Source organism: Bombina bombina, chromosome 5 (genome assembly GCF_027579735.1).
Source record: "Bombina bombina isolate aBomBom1 chromosome 5, aBomBom1.pri, whole genome shotgun sequence".
Lineage (NCBI taxonomy): Eukaryota > Metazoa > Chordata > Amphibia > Anura > Bombinatoridae > Bombina > Bombina bombina.
This window is the reverse complement of record NC_069503.1, coordinates 813,079,194-813,093,146: the sequence shown is the minus strand read 5'-3', so window position 1 is coordinate 813,093,146 and position 13,953 is coordinate 813,079,194. Positions and strand designations below refer to the sequence as shown.

Sequence of the window (13,953 nt, the reverse complement as noted above, 5' to 3'; positions counted from 1 at the left end):
AATCGCCACAATTATGACAAATTACGGCTTGAACTATCTTGCTTTGCATGTAATGAGTCTATCTCATATATTAGTTTCACCTTTTAATTTACATTAGTGAAATAAATGAACTTTTGCACGATATTCTAATTTTTCGAGTTTCACCTGTATATACACATACATATATACACACATGATTGATAAATTTATATTATCATCTCAAAGTGTTTAAAGGGACACTGAACCCAATTTTTTTCATGATTCAGATAGAGCATGCAATTTTAAGCAACTTTCTACTTTACTCTTATTATCAATTTTTCTTCATTCTCTTGCTATCATTCCTAGAAAAGCAATAATGTAAGCTTAGAAGCCTGCCCATTTTGGGTTCACAACCTGGGTTGTGCTTGCTGATTGGTGGCTAAATGCACCCACTCACCAATAAACAAGTGCTGTCCAGGGTCTAAACCGAACATTTTCTGGCTCCTTAGCTTAGATGCCTTTTTCAATTAAAGATAGCAAGAGAATGAAGAAAAAGTGATAATAGGAGTAAATTAGAAAGTTGCTTAAAATTGCATGCTCTATCTGAATCATGAAAGGAAATTTTGGGTTTAGTATCCCTTTAATTTCCTTTTAATGATACAGCAACAGAGTCTTCCCTTCATTACATAACGTTAAATATCATAACAGGCATATTTTCTAAATTATAACTATAATGGACAAACCTGTCTTCGAATTTCCTCCTTTATAGTTTCCTGTGTATCAGGCAGTGCAGGCATGGTAGCCATGTTTGACCACCGTAGAGGTTTTATTACTTGTTTTATTTGAATGCCTCCAAAAAGTTCTTGGACGTGCGTGAAAAACACATATAGGACACGATTACTAATCTAGGAAGCATGGGGAGAAACAAAATATAAAAAAATCAAACTGTCTGATAAAAAAGCAGCAACTTTTATCATGAAGTAGAATAAAGTATTACTGAATCTATATTAAAATAATTTACATAGTTTGTACTAATCAAAAAATAATTTTCATATGCAAAAAAATTAAGAGAAGGATCTAGCTGAGATTTATGAACATTGACATTTTTCACGTAAAATGAACTCCTACAATTAATGGGAGATAAACCCCAAAATTAAACTTTTTTAGTTCAGTTAGAGCATACAATTTTAAAAGACTTTTTAATTTACTTCTGTTTTCAATTCTGCTCAATTCTTTTTATACTTTGTTGAAAAGCTTACCTAGGTAGGCTCAAAAGCAGCTATGATTCAGAAAGAGCAAGCAATTTTTAAAGGATACTGAACCCACATTTTTTCATTCAACATTCAGATAGAGCATGCAATTTTAAGCAACTTTCTAATTTACTCCTATTATCACATTTTCTTTGTTCTCTTGGTATCTTTATTTGAAAAAGCAGGAATGTAAGCTTACTAGACGTCCCATTTTTAGTTCAGCATACTGGATAGCGCTTGCTGATTGGTGGCTACATTTAGCCACCAATCAGCAAGTGCTATCCAGTGTGCTGAATCAAAGATGAGCTAGCTCATAAGCTACATTCCTGCTTTTTCAAATAAAGATACCAAGAGAACAAAGAAAATTTTTATAAAAAGGAGTAAATTAGAAAGTTGCTTAAAATTGCATGCTTATCTGAATCATTAAAAAAGAAAATTGCGTTTCATATCCCTTTAAGGGCATGGGACTAACATCAAATAACAGCATCAGTTTGTTTTTAATTTACACTATGCTAAAGCCTTATTTAAAATAAATAAAAATAATAATAAAAAGGTGCTTGGGTATGCCCATGAAGTCAATGTTCATGCATGAGTTTTAGGAGAACTAAAAGTTATAACTTACCAGATAATTTCCTTTCCTACGATACAGGGAGAGTCCACAGCTGCATTCATTACTTGTGGGAATACAGAACCTGGCCACCAGGAGGAGGCAAAGACACCCCAGCCAAAGGCTTAAATACCTCCCCCACTTCCCTCATCCCCCAGTCATTCTGTCGAGGGAATAAGGAACAGTAAGAGAAATATCAGGGTAAAAAAGATGCCAAAATAAAACTTTAATTTAGGACCGCCCACCGGAGAGCACAGGTGGGAGCTGTGGACTCTCCCTGTATCGAAGGAAAGGAAATTATCTGGTAAGTCATAATTTATGTTTTCCTTCTAAATACAGGGAGAGTCCACAGCTGCATTCATTACTTGTGGGAAATTATACCTAATGCAACAGAGGACACTAAGTGCTAAAGGGAGGGTACAAATAAGAGGCGGCCCAACCTGAGGGCACCACAGCCTGCAAGAAAACCAAACTCCCAAAGGCTTCCTTGATAGGAGCAAAAAAAAAAAAGAATAAGAATGTTAGGACCAAGCAGCCACCCAACAATCAGAACCATAGGATCTCATGTCAGAGACCCAAAAAGATGACACTGCACTCGAACTGAGCCATAAACCTCTGAGGAGGATCGAATCCCGCTGTTTCCTAGAACCAGCAAAAAACACTCCTCCACCAACAAGGAGGAAGTTAATCAGCTTCCAAAACCTTGCACTCCCCAGATATGAATAACAAAAGGAAAAAACTGTCTATTCTGATGAAGCCTGACAGAAACCTCAAGGTAAGATTTCCCAAAAAAAGGAAGAACCTCTTCCCCTTTGGACAAGGAATACGACAATCTTAGGGAGAAAAAAAACTGGAATAGCCTTGTTAGAAGGGAGATCACAATAAGGAAGAACGTAATGCAAATTGCAACACAGAAACTATGACACGTAGAAAAAAAATCTACAGACGAAATAGGTCCTTGAATAAGAATTCAAAGACCACCTTCTGTACAGGTACAAAGGTAACACGATGCAACTCCTGAAGGATAAAACCAACCCCAAAAGGAGCAAGGAATCGACTTGCTGGCTCTGCCACAGGCAGTGCCCTAGCAAAAACAACTGAATACCTGGAAGATCAATGAACCTCTGGAACTGGAGCACAAACAGAGAGCAAAAACTGATTGCAAAAACTCATACCAGAGAAAGGAACCACAGCTGGTATCCATCTGCAACCTTCCCCTTGCCAGGCAGCTAAGCTAACCAACAGGCTATCCTTGCAGGCTGCCCCTTCGAACAAGAACTAGCTAGACAAGCCCTTCACCAGCTCATTCTAGAGGGGAAGAATACTCCAGGATCCAGAAGAGAGTCAGGACAAGCTAGCTCCTCCCAACAAAAAATGGGGGAGTTCTCCACGCCTAAAATAGGTGACGAGAAACCAGGTACAAGCTGAAGGAAAGGACCGAAACCCTTCAGAAAAAAACCTTCTCTCTGTTAGGGCCAAGCAACCCCTTGCAATTCCCCCTGGAAGAAAAGATCCTAAGATGCAAACAGACCCGACCCGGTAGATCCCTGCAACAAGGGAACTCTCATGGCAGCAAGCCTCTAAATCGTGATTACGAACTCGCGGGCAAAAATGGAGGAGAAACAATCTCACTGATGTCCACTTCAGACAGGATCGAGCCATCCTCGAAAAAGAGTGACATGTCCAAAAAGAAGAAGGTTAAAATAGACCTTCTCAGAAGAAAACTGCCACAGCAGGATTGAAACTCCAGGCCTGCAGCTTGTTAGGCCGGGAACTAATCCCTTAGGCCACTTAGTCCAGCGGGCCTCAGCTGAGAAACTTGATCTGCTTTCTTCAGATACACATTCGAAAACCTTTGGATGGTCAGACCAAACGGATGATCGTAAGGAACATCCGTTCCAGAAGAGCACACTCAGAGAATAGATTGCTGGCAGAGCCGTAGTGGGCCTCCGTCCACCACCAAATTCGAAACCCTTCCGCTACGCGGGAGGTACTCCCTAACTCAGAGAGAGTCCACTCCCAAGAGGTCCCGACTGGCATGGACCCAGAAGACCAAACCTCAGAGCTCTACTGAAGAGAGAGAGGAAAAAAAAAAAAAAAAAAAAAGGATAACTGTAAGGAAAATTCTGATCCACATACCCCAGAAAACACACTCTCACCCTGCTGACAGGGAAGAGACCAAGACAAAACTGCCCCGGAGGAACTAGGATAAAAATTCTGAACACCGGGAGATCTGGACTGAACACTGGAGAACGATTCCCCAACCGGTAATCCAAAAAGACTGCTAAAACAGAGACAAAAACCCAATGCTATGTCGAAGACTCTGCCTTGGCTGAATCCATCACCCCCCACCACAGCACCAACAAAGGCCTGGAGGTGAATTGGAGGGCAGAACCCGATGAAGTAATCCTAACTTCGTAAGCTCTAAGGCAAAGAGCCTTTCTGTCTGACAGACTGTGTCGCATCCAAAGGATCCAACCCGGTGCCAACACCATAACTCAGGTCCACCTCTGAGGATGGAACTGGCAGGAAGCAAATCCCAAAGGTCTACTAGCAGACACTGGAAAAAACAGAACCGCCAAGACTTGGGAGCCATCGCAACACCTAGAAACAGGCTACTGTCACATTAAACCCCAGATCTCCCCCCCCCCCCCAAAAAGGTAGGATCCAAGAGAGGTTCCGGAAGAAAACAGTCCCTAAGAACCGGACCTGCTTAAACAAGGATGCTTTAAATGGGCATCCAGCGTCAACAGCTGGATTCAAACCATCAACCTTCGAGTTGCAAAGCCACAGAGATAACCACCAGGCTAAACTGGGCTGCTCTAGACAGGAAAGATATTATTTTTCCTAAATCCAGGTAGAGAGAACCGTGTATTATCTCTGAACAAGAGATCTAATAAGCTTAAAAATCATCGGACCCAAAAGGACGGGAAACTCCTCCACTTATTGGACCATTCAACAGTGTAATGACACTGCGAAGAGTACCAGGACAAGACTCCAAAGGTCACCTAGTCCAGAAAGACAGAATGAAAATTCAACTCCAGGCCCGGACACATATGATACAGCAACCAGAGTCCATCCAGAAGAACCAAAGACAGGTTCTGCCTGTCCTACGGTATAGATGAACCTGCTCCTTCTCTAGAGTAGAAGGGAAAAACAGACTTACCTATTACCCACAACAGGTCCTGCCCGTCATCAAGGGTACGACACGTCTTGTCATAAAAACAAACAAATGGCAAATTCTTAAGTTCCAGCAGTGCTAGGAAAACTGAGAATAAACAAAATAAAGAAAATAAGCTCAGAGGCTTACATTTTTATGTCTAGATAATCGAGGGAATCATCACCTCAAACAGAGACCTAGAAGCTTCCATCGGAAGACTCCAACCATCACGATCATCAAGGTCGATATAACCAAAAACAACTTAAGTGACAAAACTTCTTCCTAAAAAGAGTTTCCACAAGAACCCCAAGCTCTAAAACAAAAACTATCCGATACTGATTAGAAATGAAAATAGGTAAACGCACAAAAAGGGACGTCAAAAGGGTGTGCAAACTAAAAGAAACAGGTCCTGTCTGTTATACAACACAACCCCCCATAGAGATCGGGACTGGAATTCAATAACTATAAACTATATAAACATATAGACGATAAAGAAGAGGATCCAACCCTCTCCACTCGTCTAATCAAGATAGTTATCCGATTAAGAGGACTGAGATCCACCTGACGGATCAGGACTGGGAACCTCTAACATCGCCAAAACCTCTCTCAGAAGTAAACGCAGGCATGCCATTCTAAATCTAAATGCCAAATCCTCAGGGGAGTCAAATCAGGCGACTCCGACCCCGGAGGTTCTACCTCTGAAGCCTCACAGGGAACAGCATCCCCAGATGACTGATCGGGCATAATTGTTCTTTTACACGACAGCCCATGGGGAGGAGAACACAGATTAACCCTTCACTTGCATGTAGCAGGAAGAGGCAAACTCGCTAAAGCCATAGAGATGGCCATGCGAAAACGTGCAGTAACCTCCGGTGGAAAAAAGTCTCTCTCAGACGAAGGAGTAATGGTACTTGCATGAGTAAAAGAAGATTCTAGGGAACGCACCTCACGGGACGAGGATTCCTCAGAGGTAGACAGCTCAGTGGTCTCTAACATCTCAACAATGTTTAAAGAGCACACCCTATTGCGACATACGGAACATAATTGAGCAGGCTGGTCTACCCGGGCCTCCTCATAATATACGCAGGTATCAAAATCTATATCAGAGGAATCCTCTAGAATATCGGAATCCACCATAATTCTAATTAAAAATTTTAGCCAAAAAAACAACTGGCACCTTAAACCCCAAATGGCTGGGGCACTCACCACCTCCTATGACTTCTCCGCAGCCCCTCGGTCAGGAATTGGAAAACAAGACATGACTACTCCAAGTCATATGGTGCCTCATGCAGGACCGCCCCTGCTTAGGAAAAACACGCCAGCTTAATAAAACTGCGCAGCTCTATAACCTGTATGTTCCGTATCAGCCTATGAGCCCAAAATGTCTCCTACACATACGCAGTCAAATTTACATAACAAACATGATTAACTAGACCCCACTGTTCAATAATCCCCCTCAGGAGATTGAACCCATAAAGATAAAGGAGTCCCACTGAGACCCTGTCTTCTATCGTTAACATGTGTGTAAAAAATGAAACGCTCTTACCGGAATCCATTCCGTGGAACAGCAACATGGTTCTTCAAGTTTGAAAGATAGTAGCAGTGCCTCTGACATGGACTTGAGTGAAGAAAGCAGGCAGCGAAACTCGGCAACGCTGATTGTTTATAGGAGCTGTTAATATGAGTCTGGATGGTTTCGCAGAAATACTCTCCCTGTATCTCCAGACTCTAACTTTCATCAATGCTCTCACTGAGAGGCTGACAAGACTACTTAAAACTCCAGTTCCATCCCGAAGGGCAGATACCCTTCCTTTGGAACTACTCCGAAAAACTTCCGACACTTCTCTGCCAACCTCCTGTGACGAAAGGCAAAGAATGACTGGGGGATGAGGGAAGTGGGGGAGGTATTTAAGCCTTTGGCTGGGGTGTCTTTGCCTCCTCCTGGTGGCCAGGTTCTGTATTCCCACAAGTAATGAATGCAGCCGAGGACCTGTATTTAGAAGAAAATACTATAAGTGAAAAGATTGAACTATATAAATAAAGAGTTTTTAGATAAGATAGTGTAATTTAAAAAAAAAAAAAAAATACAAATTTTTGCACACACTAAATCCCTTTGTGCACAGTTATGATGCATTTTTGCCTTACATTTGAATAATGTACGGTGACATTTTACTTTGTGTATGCTCCTTCAAAGCTTAAAATTCATATCCAATAGTTACCATAAATGCAGCTATCTAAAGTAATGTATGTAACAAGCATGTTATCAGTAACCAAGGAGTGTGACATCTAATACACAAACTACATGTACCTGAACTGTAGGGCTGAGCACAATAGAAATATTCTGTATGTTCATTTTGGTTTCAAGTTCCTTCTCTATGACATGGTCCATATGTACAATCAGCCAAGAAATTAAGCAGAAGTTGCATTCTGGCAGCTCCTTCAACAGGCGCTGACACTCCTGCAACCTTTCCATTTCAGTGCTCTTGCCACAGGCATCTTCAAAACGTGGCAACAGATCTTTGGTCAGCACATTCTCAGGTAGTTCACGCAAGTATTGCTTCAGTAAGCTGGCTACTGTGTAAGGCTCATAGTCATCGAGGTTAGGAGACTCCTCTCTGTCATAAGCTGCTTTTAATTCATCAACTTTTGACTTTATTCCTGGAAAACAAACACTTTTCTTATACAGGTCTAACTTTTTTTTCTCTCTCATTTGTTAACACTAAACTACTTGAGGCTAGACTTTTACCACCAAATCACTTTATAATTAGCACCTTTAGTTACCTTTTGTAAATAAAAAAATAAAACAATATAGTTGCCTATAAAGTCAGTCACTTTACATTCATTGTAGTAGCATGATATTTAGGGACTAGTGGGGTATTATTGCCTTGCTACTACTTGGATAAGGTAGAAAAGCAGCCAGATGTGCTTAGGGTACACAGGTTACCTTTCATTACTACATATAAAAAAAAAAACAAGAGCAGAATGAGAGGAAAAAACATTATTGACCCCTAGTAAAATTTAATTCAGAAGAAACAAACGTTAATGTTAAGCAGGGCCTTCATATGGTCATCACTAATGGCAGGAGCTATTGGGTTTATTACAGAGTTACATAGTAATATAGGTTGGGGGGGGGAAGAAAAAAAAGAGTCATCGTCCTCTCATTGTACGTGGATAAGGTGTTTGATTGGGTAGATTGGGTGTATCTCTACCAGGTCTTTGAAGCAGTAAGAATCACTCACAGATTTTATAAGGTAGTTTCCACCATATATCACCCTACAGCCTTTATTAAAATAGCAGGATGCCAATCCAAATACATCCATGTTTGCAATGGTACTAGACACGGGTGTAACCCTTTCTCCACTTTTGTTTGCCCTATGTATAGAACGTTTAGCAGTAAAGAATGAAATAGAACTTTTTGTTGCTGATATTCTGATAAAAAAGTTTGTTTTTTTAAAAAAGACGCATCAAGTTCAACCTTTAAATTAGTACTAAAGTTGCTCATATGAAAGATAAGGTGAGGCAACAAACCCCTATGACTTAGGAAGAACATTCTGCAATAACTTATTTTCAAAGCTTCTTGTTTAGACGTAAACACATTCTATTTAGTAATAGTGAGCAACATAGACCAAGTGACTCATTCATATAATGTGTCATCACTTTCAAAGGAGGAGGTTCTCCATGTATAAGCAAAAACACATGCAGAGCAAATCCAACAAGCTATAGAAGCTTTCTGACAAATCCTGGACTAGCAGAAAACAAAAAGGTAGTTGGTTCTTTGCAGCTTTAAACCGTTAAAGGGACAGTCAACTCCAAAATGTATTGTTTAAAAAGATAGATAATCCCTTTATTACCCATTCCTTAGGTTTTACACAGCCAACATAGTTATTTCAATATACTTTTAACCTCCGTGAATACCTTGTATCTAAGCCTCTTGACAGCCCCCTTATCACATGGCTATTTATTTATTATCTATTGACTTGCATTTTAGCCAATTAGTGCAGTATAAGACACAACTTCTCAGGAGAGAGCACAATGCTATCTATATGGCCCACATGGATTAGTGGTCTCCTGTTGTGAAAAGCAAATAAAAAAAGCATGTGATAAAAGGCTGTCTGTAATGGCTTAGAAACAGGCAGAAATTTAGAGGTTTAAATGTTATAAAGTATATTAATATAATAATGTTGGTTGTGCAAAGTTGGGTAATGGGTAGTAAAGGAGTTATCCATCTTTTTAAACAATAACAATTTTAGTGTTGCCATTTTCTCTGAAAGTAGAGATTCATTGTACTAGATTTACAATACTTACTTATCTGGATAAGATGATAGTCTTCAGGGGTCTGATTCTAGCCTGGCTATCTTATTCCCAGGATATTCAGGTCAACCATAGATTATCTAAATTTCACTATGCCTGAGGAAACGGCCTTATAGCCGCGTTGCATGTATAGGGGGATATTTGGATACCTTATTCCACTTTTGTATTTGTTTTTAAACCTTTTTAATACCATATTTTACAAAAATCCAAATTGAGTGAAAAGACCTTACCTGCCTGTGATTATTGAGTTCCTATTGGAGTACCATTATTGGCACTTCCCTGCACCTGGATCCTGCTCATTGGGAGAACCACAGTGGAGTGAACTGACACACCTGCTATATATCTGTCAGTCTGCATCTACCAGCACATTGGTGTGCTTGGTGAATATATGGCTATACTCTGATCTGCACATGTAGTGCATTCTATCTATGCTTTATATCCATTGAAGCACACTGAAAATCCCAGCTGTGGGTGAGCTGTTACACCCGATAATTCTACAGCCTGCACCTACTAGCACATTGGTGTGCTCTATTAATATGTGAGTACCCATTTGGCCTATATTATATCGAGTTCATATTTGTGTTTGATGATCCTGCACACGAGGCGCCCCTCTGTTCTTTTTATTCTACGGGTTCTGATTCTAGCCTGGCTATCTTATTCCCAGGATATTCAGGTCAACCATAGATTATCTAAATTTCTACCCATTTAAGGGAACCCGGCATTTATGCCAGCCATTGCCTCTTTATCATTTAAAGAATGGGCATGCAAAGGCATTAGAAATCTAATACAGATCAACTAAGAAGGTTCAGATCGAATTAAATCTTTTCAAGCACTTAAATCAGAGTTTTCTCTACACAAACAATTTCTATATACTTGCAATTAGGACACTTCTTTGAAGAAGTAAAAAGGAGTGCCGATTCTGACTGGGGGCTTGGTAACCTAGACAGAGCCATTAACCTCTTAAGGACCGACGATGTGCAGGGTACGTCCAATAAAAAAAAAAATGTCCTTAACGACCAAGGACGTACCCTGTACGTCGTTGGTTCCTTCAAGCGGTGGAAGCGATCCTGATCGCTTACAGCCGCTTTCCTGTTATTGCAGTGATGCCTCAATATTGAGGCATCCTGCAATAACAGTTTTTAGCCATCCAATGCAGAGAGAGCCACTCTGTGGCCCTCTCTGCATTGGACATCGATGGCCATGATCGTTGGTGGTTTAGAGCTGATGTGGGAGGCGGGTGGACAGCCATCGATGTCGGTTTGCCGTCAGAGGGGGGCGGGATCACGTGCGGGGCAGCCAGGGGAGCGCACAGGCGCAAGGGGGGCTTGGGCGGGAACGTGCACGGGGCGGGAACCGCTACACTATGGAACATTTTTTTGGACACAAATTGTGAGAGAGGAGGGAGGGGATTTTGATCTAGAGATCTGAGAGGGGGTGGGGGATTGGCTATTGAGGGGGGGCAGCTACACTACAGAAAAAAATAAAAATAAAACCATTATTTTTGGCAAACAGGGTACTGGCAGACAGCTGCCAGTACCCAAGATGGTGCACAGTAAGGTAGAGGGGGAGGGTTAGAGAGCTGTTTGGGGGGGGGGGATCCTACACAGCAGAATATGTAAATATGTGGGGGGGGGGAATTAAAAAATACCTTTTATTTTAGTACTGGCAGACTTTCTGCCAGTACTTAAGATGGCGGGGACAATTGTGGGGTGGGGGAGGGAATAGAGCTATTTGTGAGGGATCAGGGGGTGGGATGTTTCAGGTGGGAGGCTGATCTCTACACTAAAGCTAAAATTAACCCTGCAAGTTCCCTACAAGCTACCTAATTAACCCCTCCACTGCTGGGCATAATACACGTGTGGTGCGCAGCGGCCTTCTAAATACCAAAAAGCAACGCCAAAGCCATATAAGTCTGCTATTTCTGAATAAACAGGATCCCAGAGAAGCATTTACAACCATTTGTGCCATAATTGCACAAGCTGTTTGTAAATAATTTTAGTGAGAAACCTAAAGTTTGTGAAAAAAATTGTGAAAAAGTGAACAATTCTTTTTATTTGATCGCATTTGGCGGTGAAATGGTGGCATGAAATATACCAAAATGGGCCTAGATCAATACTTTTACATGTCAAGGGATATTCAGGGATTCCAGACAGATATCAGTGTTCCAATGTAACTATCGCTAATTTTGTAAAAAAGTGGTTTGAAAATAGCAAAGTGGTACTTGTATTTATTGCCCTATAACTTGCAAAAAAGCAAAGAACATGTAAACATTGGGTATTTCTAAACTCAGGACAAAATTTAGAAACTATTTAGCATTGGTATTTTTTGGTGGTTGTAGATGTGTAACAGATTTTGGGGGTCAAAGTTAGATAAAGTGTGTTTTTTTTTCCATGTTTTCCTCATATTTTATCATTTTTTTAATAGTAAATTATAAGATATGATGAAAATAATGGTATCTTTAGAAAGTCCATTTAATGGCGATAAAAACTGTATATAATATGTGTAGGTATAGTAAATGAGTAAGAGGAAAATTACAGCTAAACACAAACACCGCAAAAATGTAAAAATAGCCTTGGTCCCAAACGGTCAGAAAATGGAAAAGTGCTGTGGTCCTTAAGGGGCTAATCTGTATAATTAGGGTAGACATTTTATTTCATTTATCTACAATATTCTGATAAACAGAAATAGAACAAAAACATATGGCTAGAGTATTCATCAGATGGATAAAAGATTTCCTTTCTATAACCATGGATGATATTAAAAACAAGTTTTGGCCTAGTGTGCAGGGCATCCTTTATTGTGGAATGGAGAGAATCACATTGCAGGTTAATAAATAGGGTTTATATAACGCCAACTCAACTAGGGAAATTGTCTTTTTTAAAGAATATAACAAAGTGTTCTGGATATAGCGCTTCAATGGTAGACTTGGTTAACTTCTGGTTAAAGGGACAGTATACACCAATTTTCATTTAACGGGATGTAATAGACACTACTATAAAGAATAATATGCACAGATATTGATCTAAAAATCCAGTATAAACGGTTTAAAAACTTACTTAGAAGTTCCCAGTTTAGCACTGTTGAAAAAGTTAGCTGGAACACCCACTGCAAGCGATTCTATAGCACTCCCCCCATAAGAAGAAGGGGGGTTAGGACACAAAGGAGGAACAATTATTTCCTGATTAACGTTACGGTTAGAGACCACCTTGGGAAGAAACCCCAAACCGGTGCGAAGAACAGCCTTATCCGCATGAAAGACCAGATAAGGAGGCTCGAATTGCAAGGCAGGCAGCCAGCTCAGATACTCTGTGTGCCGATGCAATGGCCAATAGAAAGAGAACCTTCCAGGACAGAATCTTAATGTCAATAGAATGCAAAGGCTCAAATGGAACCCTCTGCAATACCTTAAGGACCAAGTCTAAGCTCCATGGAGGAGAAGACTGTCTAAAAACAGGTCTGATTCTAGACAGAGCCTGAACAAAAGATTGAATGTCAGGAAGCTCAGCGAGTCTCCTATGTAACACGACTGATAATGCCGAAATTTGTCCCTTTAAGGAACTGGCGGCAAGACCCTTCTCCAAACCCTCTTGGAGAAAAGACAGAATCCTGGATTACCTTCGCCTTATGCCAAGGCTATCCATGCTTCTCACACCAGGAGAAGTAAGTCCTCCACACCTTATGGTAGATGCGACGAGTGACTGGCTTCCTAGCCTGAATGAATAAGCGTATCGATTACACTTTCAGAAAAGCCTCTCTTGGCCAAGACTTGGCTTCAAGCTCCACACAGTCAGCCTCAGAGAATAGAGATGTTGAAAAGGACCCTGTTCCAGCAAATCCTTGGGACAGGGTAACCTCCACGGCGGAGAGGAGGACTTCCCCACCAGATCCGCAAACCACGTCCTCCGCGGCCACAATGGAGCAATCAGAATGCCCGAAGCTCGCTCCTGTTTGATCCGTGCCACTACACGAGGCAGAAGTGGTAACAGTGCAAAAATGTAAGCTAGGCTGAACCCCCAAGGCATCTATCAGCTCTGCCTGGGGATCCCTGGACCTCAACCTGTATCGGGGTAGCTTGCAGTTGAGTCTGGACGCCATGAGATCTATCTCTGGTGGTCCCCACCTGAGACAAATCTCCACAAACACTTCGGGGTGGAGAGACCATTACCCTGGATGGAAGGATTGCCTACTGAGAAAATCTGCTTCCCAGTTGTCCACACCTGGAATGTGAATCGCTGAGAGCGAGCAGCTGTGGGACTCCACCCACTCAAAGATCCAAGACACCTCCCGCATAGCTAGTGAGATCCTCATATCTCCCTGATGGTTGATGTAAGCTACCGAGGTAATGTTTTCGGTCTGGAATCTGATGAAGCTTAACGACCCCAGAGGAGGCCATGCCTTCAGAGCATTGTAGATTGCTCAAAGTTCCAGAATATTTATCGGAAGGAGAGACTCCTCCCGGGTCCATTTTCCTTGTGCCATCCTGGCACCCCAAACAGCTCCCCATCGTGCTAGATTTGCATCCGTGGTCACAATCGCCCAGGACGGTCTCAAGAAGGATGTCCCCATGGACAGATGCTCAGGACGGATCCACCAAGAGAGAGAGATCCGAGTCCGAGCATCAATGGATATCTGCTGTGATAGATCTGAATGATCGCCATTCCACTGTC

At 41.4% G+C, this 13,953-nt stretch overlaps 1 protein-coding gene across 2 annotated transcripts in view; it reads right to left on the bottom strand.

Annotated features, from left to right (window-relative positions):
- Positions 1-13,953, bottom strand: part of RALBP1 (ralA binding protein 1) — a 216,249-nt gene that overhangs the window by 128,969 nt on the left and 73,327 nt on the right. For both annotated transcript variants that reach the window (XM_053714919.1, XM_053714920.1), the window contains exons 4-5: positions 7,284-7,633; positions 702-863 (exon numbers count right to left, since the gene is read on the bottom strand). In XM_053714919.1, coding sequence (XP_053570894.1) covers positions 702-863; positions 7,284-7,633 — 512 coding nt within the window. The remainder of the gene's footprint in view (positions 1-701; positions 864-7,283; positions 7,634-13,953) is intronic.